This window comes from Dromiciops gliroides, chromosome 5 (genome assembly GCF_019393635.1).
Source record: "Dromiciops gliroides isolate mDroGli1 chromosome 5, mDroGli1.pri, whole genome shotgun sequence".
In the NCBI taxonomy this organism is placed as follows: Eukaryota; Metazoa; Chordata; class Mammalia; order Microbiotheria; family Microbiotheriidae; genus Dromiciops; species Dromiciops gliroides.
In genome coordinates this window covers 41,993,548-42,013,049 of record NC_057865.1, presented here as the reverse complement: position 1 = coordinate 42,013,049, position 19,502 = coordinate 41,993,548, and the positions used below count along the sequence as shown (strand labels likewise).

General features: G+C 42.1%; 1 protein-coding gene across 2 annotated transcripts in view; it reads right to left on the bottom strand.

Moving 5' to 3' along the window:
- LZTFL1 (leucine zipper transcription factor like 1) overlaps window positions 1–17,885 on the bottom strand; it is a 29,035-nt gene extending 11,150 nt beyond the window's left edge. The window contains exons 1-7 of one of the 2 annotated variants that reach the window (XM_043968545.1): window positions 17,708–17,882; window positions 10,259–10,383; window positions 7,584–7,778; window positions 4,378–4,438; window positions 2,115–2,189; window positions 349–414; window positions 185–262 (exon numbers count right to left, since the gene is read on the bottom strand). In XM_043968545.1, the coding sequence (XP_043824480.1) occupies window positions 185–262; window positions 349–414; window positions 2,115–2,189; window positions 4,378–4,438; window positions 7,584–7,778; window positions 10,259–10,383; window positions 17,708–17,710 (603 nt within the window). In that variant the 5' untranslated portion in view covers window positions 17,711–17,882. Of the gene's footprint in view, window positions 1–184; window positions 263–348; window positions 415–2,114; window positions 2,190–4,377; window positions 4,439–7,583; window positions 7,779–10,258; window positions 10,384–17,707 lie in introns of both variants that reach the window. The other variant, XM_043968546.1, reaches the window with a different exon arrangement.
- Window positions 17,886–19,502: the final 1,617 nt, after the last annotated feature.

The following is a 19,502-nucleotide window of genomic DNA, read 5'->3' as shown; positions in this document are numbered from 1 at the left end:
ACATCCCTGACAGGTGGGGGTGGTGTCCCAGAGGGTGGGTGGGGTGGGAGCAGGAAAGGGGCTAGTTTTCTATAGGGAGTGACTAGGGAAATGCAAAGTGAACAACAGGTAATGAAGTGCAGGCTTCTCAGGTTCAAATGTGTCTAAAAAGTGTGGGGTAAAGGTCATTTAGAAGGCGTTCTACCTTCTGATCTCCCTGGACCATCTGTAAATCTCTCAGAGCTCGCTCTAGTTTTGATTTCTCATCCAATGCATTTGTAGCCTGTAATAAAGTGGAAACAAATGTACAGTCATGTAAGCTGCAACCAACTTTTTTTTAGTAATTTTGTTAAGAAATTGTAAAGTTACCTGCAATTCTATGGCTTTTGCCCTTGATTTCAGTTTTTCATTTTCTTCCTGAAGTCTTATAATTTCCTTTATAAGTAAAGACAGACAGTGATAATTTAAAATTTTAATCAAATTAGTTTTTTTAAAAATACTAGAAATTATCTTCCTAATTTAAAAGAGTCAGTTTATAAAATATAATCTGTATACCTCACTCACTATAACCGGTTGCTCAGGCCAGAAAACCTGAAGGCATCCCTTTGCTCTTTTTGTTTGTTTGTTTGTTTGTTTTTTGTGGGGCAATGGGGGTTAAGTGACTTGCCCAGGGTCACACAGCTAGTAAGTGTTAAGTGTCTGAGGCCGGATTTGAACTCAGGTACTTCTGACTCCAGGGCCTGTGCTCTATCCACTGCGCCACCTAGCCACCCCTATCCCTTTGCTCTTGTCTCCATCACATCTACAAAGTCTTCCCAAGTCCTGTCTTTCCTTGTCTTTAAAACTGTTCCTCGGATCCCCCTTTCACAGCCATTTTCACTATCAGAACCCTAATTGTAACACCCCCTTCATCCTCGAGTTACAAATAAGAGCCTTTCATTCCTACTTCTTCGCCCATCTCCACAGTCTCTTTCCCTTCGATCCATGCTGAATGTGGATGCCAGATGAAGCTTCCTGAAACACCACTATTACCTTGTCATCCTCCTGACCATGCACCTGTAGTGATTCCATATGACATCAGTCTAGATGCTACTGTTAAGAACAAATGGGTGCTCTTGTGGAATTCAGATGACAAGTGAAAATAACAATTGTTTTCTCTGGAGTTATGCCCTGCCTCTGACAGCTACATTTAGTGTCATAAGCAAAGCTTCTCGTATGAGTTGGTTAAAAAAAGAAACAAAATAAACTGAATGTTTTAAGTAACCCTTATCTTTTTTTTTTTAAAACAGGTAAGGATCTCCCTCACCAGACCACCGTGAATCTTGTATGTGGTCTTCAATGCCCTCCATAATTTGGCCTTGTTTTACTAATCCAATTTTATTTTCCACTACTCCCCAGAATATTACTAGTCAAGTCAGCACACTCAGTGTGTCCCAGAACATTCCACCCCCATGGCTCTGCTCATGCTGTTTCTGTTGCCTGGACTGCCCTCCTTGGGCTGTCTAAATATTATTCATCCTCTAAAGAAAGCCTGGCTCCGACGCTTCCTCCTATGTGTTCCTATGTACTGGCTGCCTTCTCTAAACATTTCCTGCATGTGTTTGTTGTCAGGAACCAAAAGGTCAGCACTTGATTGTCTCTTAATTGGCCGGTGCTCATTGGTTCTACCTCCCCAGCAACACTGTTAATACCTTAGGAGCCAATCATATTTATGTTTAATACTGGGAACGCACAATATAGTCGGCAAATATGTGTTGACTGATGGGGTAATGATATGATGACAAACTTGTGAAATACCTCAGAGAAGCAAAAAACAAGAACCTCACTGTTACCAGTCAAAAGACGGAATGTTCAGATGTGTATGAATAAACATCTCCAATCCCAATGACAAATCATTTGAGTGAAAACAGATTAGGTGCAGTTTGTGTCACCCCCTGCTCTTGTCAGGTGTGCTCCCTCCTCTGGGCCACTGGGAGACCCTCCGGTCCATTAGTGTCACAAGGACTCAATGCGCCCTGTGAACTTAACACGTAAATCATCTTCTCTGAGGTCCAGTCTAACCATCAAGGGAGGGACTTGGTACCAACTCTAGAATCAGCTGATTTAAAACCACTATGAAATGATGGTAAACTTGCCTTGTTTAAGAGCTCAGAGGTTCCGCCTTCATTAAGTGGAACAAGTCTGGAAGGCTTCATGTTCTCTGAATTCGACTAAAAATTTAATTAAAAAGAAAAGAAAATGGAATAGAATAAAAATGTTAAAATGAGGTGACCCATCATATGTTGTAAATCATTGCCGCAATAGCTAACATTTACACCACGCTTTGAGGTTTGCAAAGAGCTTTGCAGGAACCACCTCACGTCACCCTCACAACTCTGGGATGGCAGTGCCATTATTATCCTCATTTTACAGATGAAGAAACAGAGGCTGAGAAAGGGGAGGTGACTTGCTCAGGGTCATATGGATTTGTGCCAAGACCAGTGCTCTAGATCTTGGGCCCCTGAGCCGCCCAGGAGCAAACAGGACTCTGTTACTAAGCGTTCAACTCCGCAGCCTCTTGTCTGAAAGCAAGCCTGGACAAGCCCGCACAGGCTCATCCCTGCAGGGGCAAAGGGATGGGTTTTCTGTCATAGAAATTCTCCTGGAGTGAGGACGGGGTTGGCTCAGTCTACTCTGATGAAGAGAACAGTCACCTCACTGAAATCCCAGAACTACTCAACAAGTGGTGGGGCCAAGGATGAGCTGGTGCCATCACTGATGTGCCTGAGGATGTACCAGAGGGGAAGAGAGTGGGAGGAGGAAAGAAAAAGAAGAGGCACGTGTCACCAACACCTGCCCACAGGGTCATTTGCTGGCCCCAGAGGCCCAGGCTGCTCTTTGGGTGTGACCAGTGTGGAGGTTCCGAGAGGTCATAGACCTTGTGTCAGAGAAATCTGAACGAAGGGGCCCAGAACACCAAGGCTTACTCCCCTTCCTGGAACAGTCTCCCTCACCACCTCCTCCCGTTCCTCCTCCCTCTTCTCCTCTTCCCCCTCCCCCTCCTCCTCTTGGTTTCCTTCATAACACAGTCCAAACTCCAGCTCCTGAAGGAGGCCTTTCTCAGATGCTGCCGCTACCCTTTCCCTTGGAAGTTACCTTCCATCTCCTTTGAATACATCTGGCATATGCAACTTATTTATATCAGAGGTGTCAGACATGAAGCCACACCTGAATGAGGCCAAACCAAAATAAAATGGTATTGGGAAATATTTGACAAAATACATAAAAATAGAAGGAAACGGGCTGAGAGAGAAAGGAAAAAGCTCTAGAAGTTTGGAGGAAATGAAGGGCCAGTGTGTTGGGAAGCACTTGCTAGAGCAGAGAGCAGGTTTCCCACCCTTATTCAGTTGACTTTATGATCTTTGACACATGCAGATTTCCCCACAGTGACTTCTAAAGCTTTCTTACTTTATATAAAAGACTCAAAAGGCAGTTTTTGAGCATAAATCTGAATGTTTAGGGCTCTTCTCTAGCTTTCTAGTTTAGACTTCAAGGTTTACTGTGGCAGAGGGAGCTTGATGCTTTATTTGGTCTCTTAAGGCTTGTTAAAGCAGATACCTGGCTTTGAGATTTTCTAGAAAATTAGTACTCAGGGAAATGATATAATCACAAGTTTTATTGTTATGCAGTGCCACGAGCAAGCAGCCAAATGTGCACGCGTGCGCGCGCACACGCACACACACACACACACACACACACACACAATGTGGCAATATAAACAGAGGTTCGTTCCCATCCTTGGGAATGAATTGGCAAGGCAAGAGCTCACCAGCAGGAGTGGGAGGGAGATGTATCAGGGAAGAAACACACTCGAAGTTGAGATTTAGGGGGCAGGGTTCTATCCCCTAAGAATGGGCTTGGTGGAGAACAGGTGCAGGCAGGGGTATTTCTAATCAGAGCCCTAATATTCCTGAGCAGCTGTGGTGGAGAAATTCTCAGGGTCCCTCATGGATGCTTGTGTTGGGAGAGCATCTTTTTGAGGACAAACTGTAGGAGGGTCTGATGTTAACTCTAAGGCCCCTGCAAGTAGATCAAGAGTCCATGTGATCACAAAGCTGCTGGCCTTATGTGTCTGACAGACTTCACAATGAAAACGGCCTGTTTTGCCTCCGTGCTTCTTGGGATGTTAGGGCTACTTAGCCCGAGTGCCTCCATATTAGAGCCCTATTATAAATATCATATCAAACTATAATCAAACAATAACATCAAAATATAAAATAGATAATTATCACATTTGAACATACTCATAGATGACTTAAGGGTTAGGGGTAGAAACAGGACGGGGAAAAAAAAGTAAGGACTGAGTGATGGAATGAGGGTAGGACCATAATACTGAGGTTCTGAATAATCCAACTTTACCTTTTTATTTGAAGTGGTAAATTCTGCTTTTTCAAACTCTGCCACTTGTTCTAATAGTTCTCTTAAAGAAACAAACAAAAACGCTTATACTGACAAGAAAACAACATGTCCATCCATTTAAGAAACATACAAATCCTGTAATACACACATAAGAGACTTCTTCAAAATTTCCATTTACAATAACAAAACCCATGCAAAGAGAATGGCTGACACCAGGCCTCATGACAATGCAGTGACATAAAGATTCACCTGGGGCCCAGCCAAGCCTACCCATCTCTTTGTTTTTACAGTTTTTGTTTTTTCTTTGTTTTGTTTTTTTGCAGGGCAGTGAGGGTTAAGTGACTTGCCCAGGGTCACACAGCTAGTAAGTGTCAAGTGTCTGAGGTCGGATTTGAACTCAGGTCCTCCTGAATCCAGGGATGGTGCTTTATCCACTGGGCCACCTAGCTGCCCCTACCCATTTCTTTGTTTTTTTGGGGTTTTTTGGACAGGGCAATTAGGGTTAAGTGACTTGCCCAGGGTCACACAGCTACTAAGTGTTAAGTGTCTGAGGCTGGATTTGAACTCAGGTCTTCCTGAATCCAGGGCCAGTGCTCTATCCACTGCACCACCTAGCTGCCCCTAATTGGGGGGGTGGGCGGCAATGGGAGTTAAGTGACTTGCCCAGGATCACACAGCTAGTATGTCTGGGGCCGGATTTGAACTCAGGTACTCCTGAATCCAGGGCCGGTGCTTTATCCACTGCGCCACCTAGCTGCCCCTACCCATCTCTTTGCACACCTCATTTACTCCCAGAGTAGAACGGGACGAACAAGATGCTGCCACAAAGATTTTTTTCACATACCATATTTTATGTAAACAGAGAGTGGGGTAAGGAGGGGAGCCTGTGGCTTTATTCCCATAAGGAACTCCTCTACTCATACATGTAGGTCTATGTCTCCTCCCTACCTTACCATCTGGGCACTGAGAACTAAGTAATTCACCCAAGGCTCACAAAGTCTGTATGTGCCAAAGGTGAGACCCAAAGCCATGTCCTCCTAGCTTTTATGCCAGATCTCTCTGCGCTGCCTTTTGCTACCTCTTAGAAACAGATGTGGAAATAGTAATAGCTAGGTTTTATACAGCATTGTGAGGATATTATCTATTTTGGTCCTCACAACCACCCTGGGAGGGAGGTGCTATTTTTGTTGTTGCTGTTCAGTTGTTTCAGATTCTCCATGACCCCAGATGGGGTTTTCTTGATAAAAATACTGGAATAATTTGCTATTTCTTTTTCCAGCTCATTTGACAGATGAGGAAATGGAGGCAAATGGGGTGAAATGACTTGTCCAGGGTCACAAAGCCCATATGTATCTGAGGCCAGATTTGAACTCAGTCACCTAGCTCTCTCCAGCTAAGGTCCTATTATTATCCCCATTTTACAGATGAGGAAACAAGCTATAAGATTTATTAGCAAAAGAAGCATAATAAATGGGTAAGTGGACTTCCCAGTCAGCCCAAAGATCCCAAACACAGAGTGAAACAGATTTTTATGTATTAAAAACAATCAAAGACCAATTAATTGAAAGAAAACAATTAACCAGGACACGAGATTAGGCAATCTGATTTCTAACTGGAGGAAAGACTAGGGGCTTTGTGAGTTGGGAAGGGGAGAGTGAACAGGTATAATATGCTGAAATTAGAAAAAGAGGTGTCCCATTCCCCTCAAATGTCTGTATTCAATCAAAGAAACATGAAAACAATAACTGATTGATCTTTTTGGGGCCAGTTTTCAGATAAGACATATGGATGGCCTGAGACACACAACTGTGAGCAAATTCCTTGCATCAATCTTTGGATCTGTCTGGGCTTCTGATCAGCATAACTGAAATCCTTAGTTAAGGGTCTCTAAGCAGTAGGGTGAGGTGGTCCAGCTTCCCAACTACACAGGACTTTGTTCAAACAAAGTAATCAAGTTTTCTCCCAATTTCCACAATTGAATAAAGCTTTCTCACAAGACTGAAAGTAGACTAGACCCATAATTTAAAAAGAAAGGGAACTGAGCTTGCTCAGAATTGAGTCACAAGATGGAGTTAGTGTGGTTCACTCAATTCCCACAGGACACTGAGGCAGACAAAGGTTAAGTGAGTTGTCCAGGGTCACATAGCTAATGTCTGAGGCCAGATTTAAACTCAGAGAACTTTCTGTCCAGTTCTGTCCACCTAGTTGTCTAGGAAGATGGAATAATGTATCAGGAATCTATGTAACATTAATGTAGAATAATTACAGTTAACTCTAGATTATTTGGGTCCAGATGATAGGCTTTGTGGATAATAAGTTTGGAGTCGAGGCAAATCTCTCTTTCTCCCTGTCTCTGTATCTGTCTCTTTGTCTCTCTCCCCTCTCCCTCTCTTGTGCTCTCTCACTGTCTCCTCATCCCCTCTACCCCACTAAGTTTCTTAGAGGTATTCTCAACTATTCTGAAATTTTTTTTGACTCAATCTCTGTCCTGCATCTCTCAACACTAAGTAGATGGAAGGCAATTCTTTATGCTTAATGCTATATAATGATTAGATTTAGTCAGAGTATTTATTTTATCTGAGATCCCAACAAGATCGCTAGTATCATTCAAAGAAATCAAGAAGATTGACAATTCAATGTAACTGCAAAAATGTGCCCACTAGGAGTTTTCAGATGATAAAAAACTACTTATCACTTTATTTATTTATTTATTTTTTTAGTGAGGCAATTGGGGTTAAGTGACTTGCCCAGGGTCACACAGCTAGTAAGTGTAAAGTGTCTGAGGCCGGATTTGAACTCAGGTCCTCCTGACTCCAGGGCCGGTGCTCCATCCACTGCGCCACCTAGCTGCCCCCCTTATCACTTTATTTTTAAGGACAAATGGATAGTTTCCTAATGTTACTCATTAGAAAACAGAACCTCTGAGATAGACATCATCTTTTGCATATTACTTATCTTTGCAAACAGTTTTCAAATATCTAATGATCTTCATCTTTCAGTTGATTTTTGTATAAAACACATCTAATATTGATCGTCACAATTGAAGCATTTAACACAGTCTAGTGCCTATGCAAATGTTTTTCCCCTTGCCCCAGTTTCTTCACGCACACTAAAAGACAATTAGATCGGCAATGAGACAAAGTCACCTCTCTTAGGTTAACACTATAGGTAGTTATGCATATACTCAGAGGTGTAAATTTCCTTACCGATTTTCCAGCTCTGAGATGTCTGTCTGGAGCTTAAGGTACCACTTCTCAGCCTGTGAAAACAGCTGCCGAAGAAGCAAAGCATTGGTACAGGAAGTATTGATGAGCTCGGATTCTACTTCACTATGAACCACAGACTGCAATTCATTCAGAACTTCGGTTACTTCATCCATGGTGAAGGTCTCATCCACTAGCCTAAATTTTAAAAAGAAAAGAAAAAGGTAAAAAACTCTTTAAATCAAATCGCCAAAATGATCAACAAAATTGAACTGTCATTTAGCACAGGACTTGGCATGTGGGTAAGTGCTTAATAAATCCTTTTGCAAAAAGAGCAGACTATAATTTGAAACACTTTATAAACAATTTTCTAAACAATAACAATTCCTATTTCAGCAGCACTGTAAAATTTCCTCCCCCAAAAAACACTGAAAGGAGGGTAGTTCAGGTACTATTAATGCAATCAACCAGCTTTTTATTAATTGCTTCCTGTATTGGACCCTGTGCTAAGGAAAAAATCAGTCCCTGCTCTCAACTTGTGAAGGTCCTACAGACTACTGAGGGGCCTGGCTGGGCCTTGAACCCAGCATGCACTGCTCCCTGAGCTATTAGTAAAACATAACACAAAGCGGAAGATTGATGAGTTTAGCCCACCGATGACTAGAGTGATTCTTTCTTTTTTCTTTTCTTTTTTTGCAGGGCAATAAGGGTTAAGTGACTTGCCCAGGGTCACACAGTTAGTGAGTATCAAGTCAACTGTCTGAGGCTGGGTTTGTTTGTTTGTTTTTTTAGTGAGGCAATTGGGGTTAAGTGACTTGTCCAGGGTCACACAGCTAGTAGGTGTTAAGTGTCTGAGGTCAGATTTGAACTCAGGTACTCCTGACTCCAGGGCCAGTGCTCTATCCACTGTGCCACCTAGCTGCTCTGTACATATGTAAATAACAGTTGAACTCTCCTCTTAATAATCTAAAGGCCCAAAGACAGAAAAGGAACACATTTTGAACTCTAGTAACAAACTATAGTCAGTTAAAACCACAACTTTCCCCTCTCCCCCTTCAAACAAAAAGATCCTTTTGGAAGATAAAAATCAGTTCTCACACTCAACTCTTGTGTGATGTCTAACAGTCTTAGAAAAGAACTGAGAGCCTGGGAGAGATCCTCTAGATACCCTCTGAGCACCGTCCTTCCTATCCCTTCAGAAAATACAAACTGGACATTGAAAAAAAATCTCTAAATCGATGCCCTTCTTCCTATCTTCAGTAGTTAGGGGGCGAAGAGAGTGGATTCCCTTAGCCCTCTCATTCACTAAAGCAGTCCATTAATGCTAGCTGTTGTTGGCACTTAAAGAGCAATTACTCTCATTACTTTTCCAGAATTGATGGAGCCTATTATCTTGTCACTGAACTGATTTTCAAAAAGGTTATTCAATAAAAACTAAGTTGTATCAGGGGATTGTCATGTCGTCATAATTATCCACTACCTTGGCCAGGACTGCATTTAATGACTTGCTCATCCAGGAGAAAACAGCTGTTTCCTTTAAGTCAATCTCCTAAAAGATAGAGTCGGATCTCTTTAAGGACCTCATCCTTTTCTTTTTTTTTTTTTGTTTTTTTGCTGAGGCAATTGGGGTTAAGTGACTTGCCCAGGGTCACACAGCCAGTGTCAAGTGTCTGAGGCCGGATCTGAACTCAGGAACTCCTGAATCCAGGGCCGGTGCTTTATCTACTGCGCCACCTAGCTGCCCCTAACTGTGGTTTAAAAAACAAAACAAAACAAAACAAAACACCCAAGTGCATTAATACAGTTTTAAAAAAGAGAACCAACAAGGTTTTGACTGAGGAATTTTTTATGGAACAAAATGCCAGGGCTTTGTGACAGCTTTGATTACTGTGATAGCTGGGGCAGCCATGCACATGCACCTGAACCCATTGAGTGCTAAGGTTTTCAGAATCTGACCTTTGGATAAACAGGTGTTAATGGTACTTTCATTTCACTCTACTCCTTATCCTAACGTATGTTTTCATTGGTTCCCATTAACCTTCTAGATCAAATACTAATTTGTCATGGGCTTTAAGACCCTCCATGAACTTGTCCAGGCACAACAATAATTCTCATCTCTTGCTACATAAATCTCTATGTTGATTTTGTAATTTCTCACTAATACATCAACTCTTTTTTTTTTTTTCTGGTGAGGCAATTGGGGTTAAGTGACTTGCCCAGGGTCACACAGCTAGTAAGTGTTAAGTGTCTGAGGCCGGATTTGAACTCAGGTACTCCTGAATCCAGGGCCGGTGCTCTATCCACTACACCACCTAGCTGCCCCAATACATCAACCCTTAACTATTATTTCCTAGCACAATGCTCTAAACTAAAGCTTCTTAAATTGTGGGTCGAGTAACGGAATGTGGGGGTCATGAAAAATTTGGCAGTAAATGTTTGATTTGTATGCCTATTTTATATACTTATATACCTGGGGTTGCATAAACATTTCTTGGGTGAAAAGGGGTCATGAGTGGAAAAGTTTAAGAATCCCTGCTCTAAACAATGCAGGTTTTCACTAATGATATTCCTGGAAACACTGCAATATAGTGCTAAGAGGCAATATCCTCCCACTGGCCAATACAAAGGTCCCAGGCTCCTCTGGGGTTTAAAATTATTTCCTTGTCATCTTCTGGTACCTGCTCTCCTTGATATCCTGGAAACAGGAATCTACAGTCTTGAGTCTCAAACCTCTTTTGGAACGAGCAAAACGCATGTAATTGATTATTTCATTTTGATGGTGATCATTTAGCCCCAATTCCGCCTGAAAAAGAAAAAAAGTAAAGCTATTTATTACTTCTGAAATTGATCAGAAATCCCATTAAGTATAGGATTCTGATGAAAAGCCTGGTTTATGCATTTCCCTTGCAGAACTGCTTTACAGGAAACTTACTTAATGCAAAAATGTTTTTAAAATAGTATTGTACACGTTTGGTATACAGGAAAGAGTTATGCACTTCAAATTCAGAGAAATGTGGGTTGAAATTCTACCTCCTCCCTTTACAAGCTGGGTAATCATGGGCAAGTCACTTAACTTTTCTACATCTCAATTTCCTCATCTGTGAAGTAGATAATAATACCTGTATTTATCAACCTCACCTCACAGGTTGTTGTGAGACTCTCATGAGATGGTGCAGGGAAAGCAGTCTGTAAATCTTAAAAGGCTCTATAAAGTTAGCTACTTTGATGGATTCAAATGAAGAGGACGTTCTAAAAATGATCATGCAACTGCTAGTTTAAAAAGTAGGAGTGGCAATAATGATATCAGAAAAACTTAATTTAAACTATAAAATATAAAAAAGGAAGAAAAACAGTATAATATAATGGCACCACACTAAGTTAATAATAAATATTAAACAATTTTTAACTTACATGTACCAAAACTTTGTGAAATTCACAAAAGGTTAACAGTGATACAAGAAATGGACTTTATAAAAATATGATCAATATAGACTAATAATAAAGGCTGGCTAGCTAGATGGCACAGTGGATAAAGCACTGGCCCTGGATTCAGTAGTACCTGAGTTCAAATCCGGCCTCAGACACTTAACACTTACTAGCTGTGTGACCCTGGGCAAGTCACTTAACCCCAATTGCCTCACCCCCCCAAAATAAATAAATAAATAAAAATTAATAATAAAGGCTTCATATATCTCAACTGTTTGCTCAACAAACAGGAAATAAAAACCAGATGGTTAGAATACCTGTGACTTTTTTTCTGCCCCCACCCACCCTGTACCCTAGGGAAGATAATCTAGTCAATTTGTGAGTGAAAACTGGTTTTGAGCTGAGCTGGCTAAGGGTCAGTATCTCAACCATGTATCAGCCTTCTCTCTACAACCAGCCCAAACCCAGGACTCCACCAAACCACCTTGATCATTAGGACTAGACATTGCTCTGCCATAGATGTACAATCCACACCCCTCATCCACACCCTCCTTTCTCTCTTACGGACTGAGAATCCACCTCTATTATATAGGTTATGCATATTTTGTTTTTACTTACCTGGGTACCTGTTGCCCCCCTTCCCCTCCCCTTCCCCCAGCATAAACTCCTTGAGAGTCATTGGGAGAAGCAGGGAACGCACATTCTTTTCAAGAGTAATTGGAGCTCAAGTCCAAGTCAATCTCATACTAAGTCATGAAAAGCCCTGGGAAATTCCAAGAGGTAGAATAATGTGGGCCCTATTTTCAAGCCACAATGTGATCGAGTTATTTCTTAGAAATGTATAAGATAAAAAACCCTAAAAATCATTAAAACAATAATTGAGTTAAATGGGAAACTATAATAACAAGTAAAAGGCACGACATGTAATACTATATACTATAAACTCAAAGCAATGGGATGCTATCAAAGTAGTTCAGCATTTCAAGCCGAGATTTATAAGGGGAAATCAGGAAAATGAATGAAGTTGGAACCTAAAGACACTATAAGAGGAATAAATAATAAGTAATTGAAAGCAAAGTAGTTAAAGGGAAGAAAAAAATGCAAGAGCAAAAATAAATAGAAAATGAAGTGACTGGTAAAATCAAGTTGTTGTTTTTTCTAAAAGACCAATCAAATTGGCAAACTCGTAGTAAACAATCAAAACAGGAGACAGAAAACACAAGTCATAAGATCAAAAATTAAAAAGCAGAGTTCTCAAACCCTAAACAAATAAGGATTAATGGAAAATATGTTGCAGTGATATGCTAGCAAGGCAGAGAAATTAAATGGCCATTTACAAAGATATAAAATAATAAAAACTGATGCAATAGGAAATTGATAGCAACTTCTTTGATGGATGGGGAACAATAAGACAAGTTATCAATAAATTATGACCTCACCTCCACCTCCCCAAACTCCACACTCAGTCCTGAAGGGTTACATAAGGTTATTTTTCTCAAATTTTCAAAGAACAGCCAAGCCCCAAAATGTGTGCCCAAATAGAGAAGAGATGGAAGGTAGCCCAATATCTTTCATATGGCAAATACAATCATGGTTTTTAAACCTCATGTGGAATTAAGAAGTAATTTTCTTACTGAGGACAGACACAAAAAACTAAATAAAATGTAAGATAAATACAGAAGCACATTTTTAAAAAGCTTATCTCACAACCAAACAGATTTTATGACAAATATACAAAGATAGCTCAGTATTTTAAAAAATATAAACAAAACAATGACCCCAAGACTCCTCTCTGAAACAAAGGCCCATCTTTTTAATGCCAATATTTTCAGGTGGTGTATGGCTACAGCACTTGGGGCCCAACAGGCCTAATGCAATGATTTAGGCATCTCTCTCCCTGGGTACTGTCTCTCACCTCTTCAATCCATCCTCTGCTTACCTACAAAAGTGGTATTTCTAAAGCACAAGTTTAAGGTGCTCCAGAAGCTTCATGGTGCCTTTTTAAAAAAAATTTTTTTTAAATTTATTTACTTTTGGTGAGGCAATTGGGGTTAAGTGACTTGCCCAGGGTCACACAGTTAGTAAGTGTTGAGTGTTCAGGTCCTCCTGAATCCAGGGCTGGTGCTCTATCCATTATTATCTATTATTTTTTGGATAAACTCTCTTTGGCATCTCAAGCCCTTCACAGTCTGCCTCTCCCTGCCTTTCCAGGTGGGTTGTACTCTACGCTGCAGTCCCAGTGGCCGCCAGCTGCTCCCCACGCACAGTGTCCATGCCTTTGGATAGTCTGTCCTCAGATGTCTGCAATGCTCTTCCCCCACCCACTTCTGGGAATCCCTCCGGCCTTCAAGGCTTACTCAGCTCCAGAGCAACTTCCTTGCAGACATCTTTGCTGAGTCCCTCTAGTCCCCACCAAACTGGGTATGCTTGTTTTATATATTCTTATTTGTAAACATGTTTCGATATTGTATCAACAGTGTCTGGCGCAATGTCTGCACCCAGTAGGGACACAAATGCTTGCTGACTGTTTGAAAGCATATTACTTTAATGCATACAAGCTAGACAATTTTTGTCTTTAAAAGTAGGCATTATGGAAGCAGCCATGAATTTGAACGTGATGAGAATGTAAGAGAGCCCTGGCTTTTAGGAGCCCTGACCCTGGGACTGAGTGTTTTTGATTGGTAAGTGTGCTCTACATGCTACCCAGTATTCCTGCCACCTTCCCCTCCCAATACCCCCCAATCCCTCCCCATCCCCGCCCCCGCCCCCACCTTTGCCAATCCCCTGCACCTGTTCATCTGTTCCCCCCATTCCCCATTTTGCAAATTCTGGGGGCCATCATCCAATTAATACTAGCAAAGTTTCTGGAAAGGGCAGGATAATTAATCCTCTACCTTCGGGCTCTGCTCACTATGTGTGTAACTTCCCGGACCAGACCACCCTTCCCTTCCATTCCCTGGACATGATGACAGGGACTTTCTGCTTTTGATTCGTATGGCCAAGAGGAGCATCCTGCACATCCCAAGTGCTTCCTCAATGCTTTTCTTTTCTTTCTAGAGTCGTGGGCCTGAGGTTTACACTTTGGGCACATCCTACAGCGACAAGGCCCCAGCACTTGAGGCTGAGGCAGCTCTATGCCGTTTGGTATCATACAACACTGGCTTTAGAGAAGAGAATAAGCATTTTCCTGCATATGTGTTTCCCGTACCACACCCAAATAATGGACGTTCTTTGATGGCATAAACTGTTCTGTTTTTGTCTTTGGACAGGATTCACTATGGTCCAGATGAGAACAATAATGACCTGAACTACAGTTAGGACAGATTATAAAGAAGGGGACAGATCAGAGTGATGGTGTGGAAGCAGAACCAACAAGAGCAACCAACTGATTGGACATGAAGGGGTAGGAGAGTGAAGAGTCAAGAGGGCATTTTGGAATTATGCTCTAAAAGTCACTTAACTGTCAAGACTCCTTTATCCATCGGTACTAATCTACCAGGTTGTTGTTGTTTGTCCCTCTTTCTCAAAGAGGACCGGGACATCTGGGTGATGTCATGACTTTCACTTAATCGGATTTAAGTGAGGGAGGGCTGTTCAAAGTATAGATATAGATATAGATGTAGATATATGACTGGAGATGGACATGGATGTTTGAGGTAAGTGACTTACCCAGGGTCACACAGCTAGTCTGAGGTGAGATTTTAATCCACATGTTAAAAAATTATAGTGCTCTTTTTGTAGTGGCAAAGAACTAGAAACCAAGGGTGTGTGCGTGCGCGCGCATCATTTAGGAAATAACTAAACAAATTATAATATATGAATATAATGGAATTATCATTGTGCTATAAGAAATGATAAAATGGATGGCTTCAGAGAAATCAAAGATTTATATGAACTGAGGCACACATAAAATGGGACAACTATTTACACAATAACTATATTGTAAAGGAAAACAATGTTGAATAGAATTCTGATCTATGCAATGTTGTTGTTTAGTCATGTTTCAGTTGTGTCTAACTCTTCTGGACTCTATCTGGGGTTTTCTTGGCAAAGGTACTGGAGTGATTTGCCATTTCCTTCTCCAGCTCATTTTACAGATGAGGAACTGAGATCGAGTTAAGTGACTTGCCCAGGGCCATCCTGCTAGTTAGTGTCCGAGGCAACATTTGAACTCAAGTTTTCCTGATTTCAGGGCCTGCATTCTATCCATTGTACCACTAAGCTGCCCCAAATGATCTATGCAATAACCAACCACAATTCCAGAGAACTGATGATACAGAGAGGTGAAAGACTCAAGTTGCTGAATGAGACACATATTTTTTTACAGGGCCAATCTGGGAATTTGTTTTGCTTGATAATGCAAGGATTTCCTTTTTCTTTTCAATGGGAAGTGAGCTGGGACAGCAAGGTAAGATAGGGATAGGGCAGGAGGAAGAAAAAGAGAAAGGGAAGGAGAAAGAGGAGGAGGAAGGAAAGAAGTAGGAGAAGAAGGAAGAAAGAAAGAAGAAAAAAGGGTCATCAAACCTTTTTATCGAATCTTTTTTTAAGCGAAGAAGAAAACAAAAAGGAGGCCAGAACGAATCACAGACAAGAACAGCTATGAAAGTTACAATAAAAAACAAGTTATATATAATAGTTTCATATTCAGTAGTCTTTTTTGTTCTACTCTATACATGGAAACACCTATTTTTTTTAGTATCTGTGAAGTTCAGAATTTAAAAGTAAAATTCAAAAATTCAAAAATAAAAAAGAGGCAAGATTATGACCTATCACTTGGGTGTGAGCCTTGGTGACCAGAAGGATGGGGGTACCATCAACAGAAACAGGAAAATCATGAAGAGGGCATGGTTAGAGAAGGAAGCCCATGAATTTGGTTTTTAAAAATATTATAACTGTTTTTCAGTATAATCGGTTTCTTTTGTAATTCCGTGTATTTTAAACTAAAAACAGTCTGAACAGGGGTCCAGAGGCTTCTCCAGAGTGCCAAAGACATGACCAAAGGAAAAAAAAAGATAAAGATAAAGAACACCAGCTTTAAAGGGAAAGACACTGAGTTCTGTTTTGGACATGTAGGGTTTAAGATACAGTATTTTCTGTTGCAAATTTCTATTAAGTAGTTGGTAATGAGGGACTGAAGCTCAGGATAGAGACAAGAGCTGAATATTGTATATAGATTTGGAAGTCATCTGCTGAGATAATCTTTGGAAAGCAGGACACAAATGGTGAGAGATCAAAGGACACTGAGAAGGAGTAGCCAGAAGCCAAATTGCAAGAGGGTTGGGGAAATGAGAGGGGACAAAGTGGAGGCAAGAGTATTGACAGCTTTTTCTAGGACTTTGGCCTTCCTCAACCCTTTGCAACCTACTGTCCAGCCTCATTAACAAACTGACACTCTCTTCAAAGTGACCACTAGTCTCTCAATTGCTAAGCCTAGATGGCTTTTCTCAGTCCTTATTCTTCTTGACCTTTCTACAGCATTCAGCACGATTGACCCTCTTCTGATAGAAACGTTTTCCACTCTGGGTTTTTGTGGTCTTCCTCTCAGTTATAGTTCTCCCTTAACCCCTAGGCATCTTGAACAATATCCTCCCACTCAGGTTTGCAACTCATCGCATACATCCAATCAGTTACCAAATCTAGTCATTTCTCTCTCCCCAGTATCTTTGCATAGGCCCCCTTCTCTCCACTCACCCAGCCAAAATCCTAGTTCAGGCTCTCATTACTCCTTACCTGGATTACTCCAACAGGCTCCTAATTATTTCCCCTAGAGTCTCTTCTCACTCCAAAATATCCTCCACACAGGTGCCCAAAGTTTTTTCCCTAAAGTTCAATTCTGATATTCACTTAATAAACTCCAGTGGTTTCCTATCATCTCTAGGACCAAATATAAAACCCACTGTTTGGAATTTAATCCTTTTCACCCCCTGGCGCTCCTTTCTACCTTTTCAGCCTCCACATTACTGCCTTCCGGGTGCTCCTTCCACAAAAGGCTTTTCTTGGTCCCCCGTTTCCCCGCCTCGCTAGCGCTTTCTCCGGCTGGGCACTTTCCATTTATTTACTCTCGGCGTATCTTGTGTTTACCCAGTTATATGCAGATCATCTCCCCCATTAGAATGTAAATTCCTTGAGGGCAGGAGCTGCTTTGGCGTTTAGCCAAGTGCTCCGTACTTAGTAAGCATCTATAGAGCATTGAATGACAGCTCCAAAGTAGTATTCCAGCAGTCTGCCTTCATCTGCTCGTTAACGTCGCAGTATTATGTGTGCTTTGGGGAAAGGGGGTGTAAACACATGGGAGGTGTAGGCTCATGGGGGGGTGTAAGCACATGGTAGGGGGGTGGAGGGAACGGCACATCCTGGGCTCCCCGCAATCCCCGAACACTCTGTCCTGGCCCAGGAGGAGACAAAGCATTTCCAGGCAGGAAGGGGATCCCGGCACCGGGGCGGAGATAACGGTGATGTCTGCCCCTCCCTACCTGGGTGACACCTCCCTCCCCGTGCCTCAGTTTCCCCCTCTGTCAAACGAGGGGGCAGGCCTCGATGCGTTCTGCAGGCCCCGGCCCGCCCCTGATCCGGGATCCCAGGACCTCTGACGAGGCGGCCTCTGCAGGCCCCGGGCCGCGATGATGCCCCCGGCCCAGCCCGGATGCCTCAAGGAGCGCAGCCTCCGCCGCCCCGGCGGGCTCGGGCAGGCTGGGACTCACCATGGCGGGCGGGAGCCGGTCACGCTGAGGGGAGAAGGCCGAAGACGGCAACGACGAGTCTGGGGGGCTAGAGGAGGCCCGCGAAGGGAAGCTGTTTAGAAGCCGCCCGTTGCCATGGAGAACGGAGGCTCGCGACCCCGCCGTCTCTGCGCCTTCATTGGTCCGGAGGCATCACGTGAGCGGAAATGATCTAGAAGGGACTGACGTCTCCCCAGCCCTGGTTATAGACCCAGGGGCTGTTCTTCCAGGAGCGCGGGCAGAGCTTTTGGTCCAGGATAGGGCTTCTTAAACTTTTTCCACTCACGACCCCTTTTAGCCCGAGAAATTGTATCTAAAATAGGTATACAGAACCTTTTACTTTTGCCAGGTATTTCGTGACCCTGACATTCAGTTACCCGCCCCACAGTTTAAGATGCTTTGGTGCAGAAAACTCATTGCTAAAGGTGATTGACAGACACGAACCACATACGCATGCGCATAGGAGCATTCAGCCCTGAGCTCAGTACGGAGGCCCTGAGGACAGGCTCCCATTATTGTCCCAGGGTTTAAGCCGCACGTGCTGCGCTTGCGGCGCAGAAAGGCGCCACGTACTTCGCCCCGGACCATCTGTCCAATTGCACTATAGTGTTTGGTGCCTCCGTAGTTTCCTCCTCTAAACTGTAGACTCCTCGAGGGCAGGCACACTTTAACGCCCTTTGGCGCTAAAATTTAGCATCAAGGCTGGCTCGGGGTCAGCGATTAGACTAATAAATGTTTGTTGATTGATGCGGTTAAGGATTGAACCAGGCACAACCCAGGGGGGTCTTTAATCCAGAGTGGAAGTCTGGAGACTTTTGTGTTAATGAATTATTATTCCTTTACTAAGTAGCAACTAAAAAATGTTTTCTACAAGTTGGAAAATCGGTTCGAAAAATGTGTCGCAAGTGATGGTTATGTTGAAGGTGAAAAAAAAATCAACTTTAAAACTAAAATTTTTCTCTTTATGTCGTGTACATTTAAAGAAATGAAAGTTTAGGGGTAGCTAGGTGGCGTAGTGGATAAAGCACCGGCCCTGGATTCAGGAGGACCTGAGTTCAAATGCGACCTCAGACACTTGATACTTAGTAGCTGTGTGACCCTGGGCAAGTCACTTAACGCCAATTGCCTCACCCACCCCCAAAAGAAATGAAAGTTTAAAGCCACACAAGAACTTTATAACTACCTGGTATATATAAAGATACATTAACATAACTAACAAATATTCTTTCAAAATTTTGTTTCTCTTTAAAGTTGGTTTTTAAAAATAAAATCTCTTTGTGTGTAATCAAAACTACCAATTTTATTTCCAATAATTTCCCTCTGATTTTTCTCTCCAAATAGACATTCATTTATTTTATTTTATTATTATTTAAGACAACATTTACATCATTATTCCAGTTACTTTAGCAGTGGTTTGAGTATGGGTTGTCCAAGGACTAGGCTAACTAAACTTGTAGAATCTCTTTCAGCAGCTTGGCTACAAAATTATAATTTTTTTTTTAACCACAGAAACTCTGAAAAATCATCTAATAAGAGATAGAAGGACTACAATCAGCTTCAGTGGAGAGAATACCCATGCTAATGAAATTAAGATCTTTGAAATATTGAGTATGGTGTAAATTGATGGTTTCTAAAATTTATGTAGTGTTGACCCCCTTTCGTAAGAAGATATTATCCCGGGGCAGCTGGATGGCGCAGTGGATAGAGCACTGGCCCTGGAGTCAGGAGTACCTGAGTTCAAATCCGGCCTCAGACACTTAACACTTACTAGCTGTGT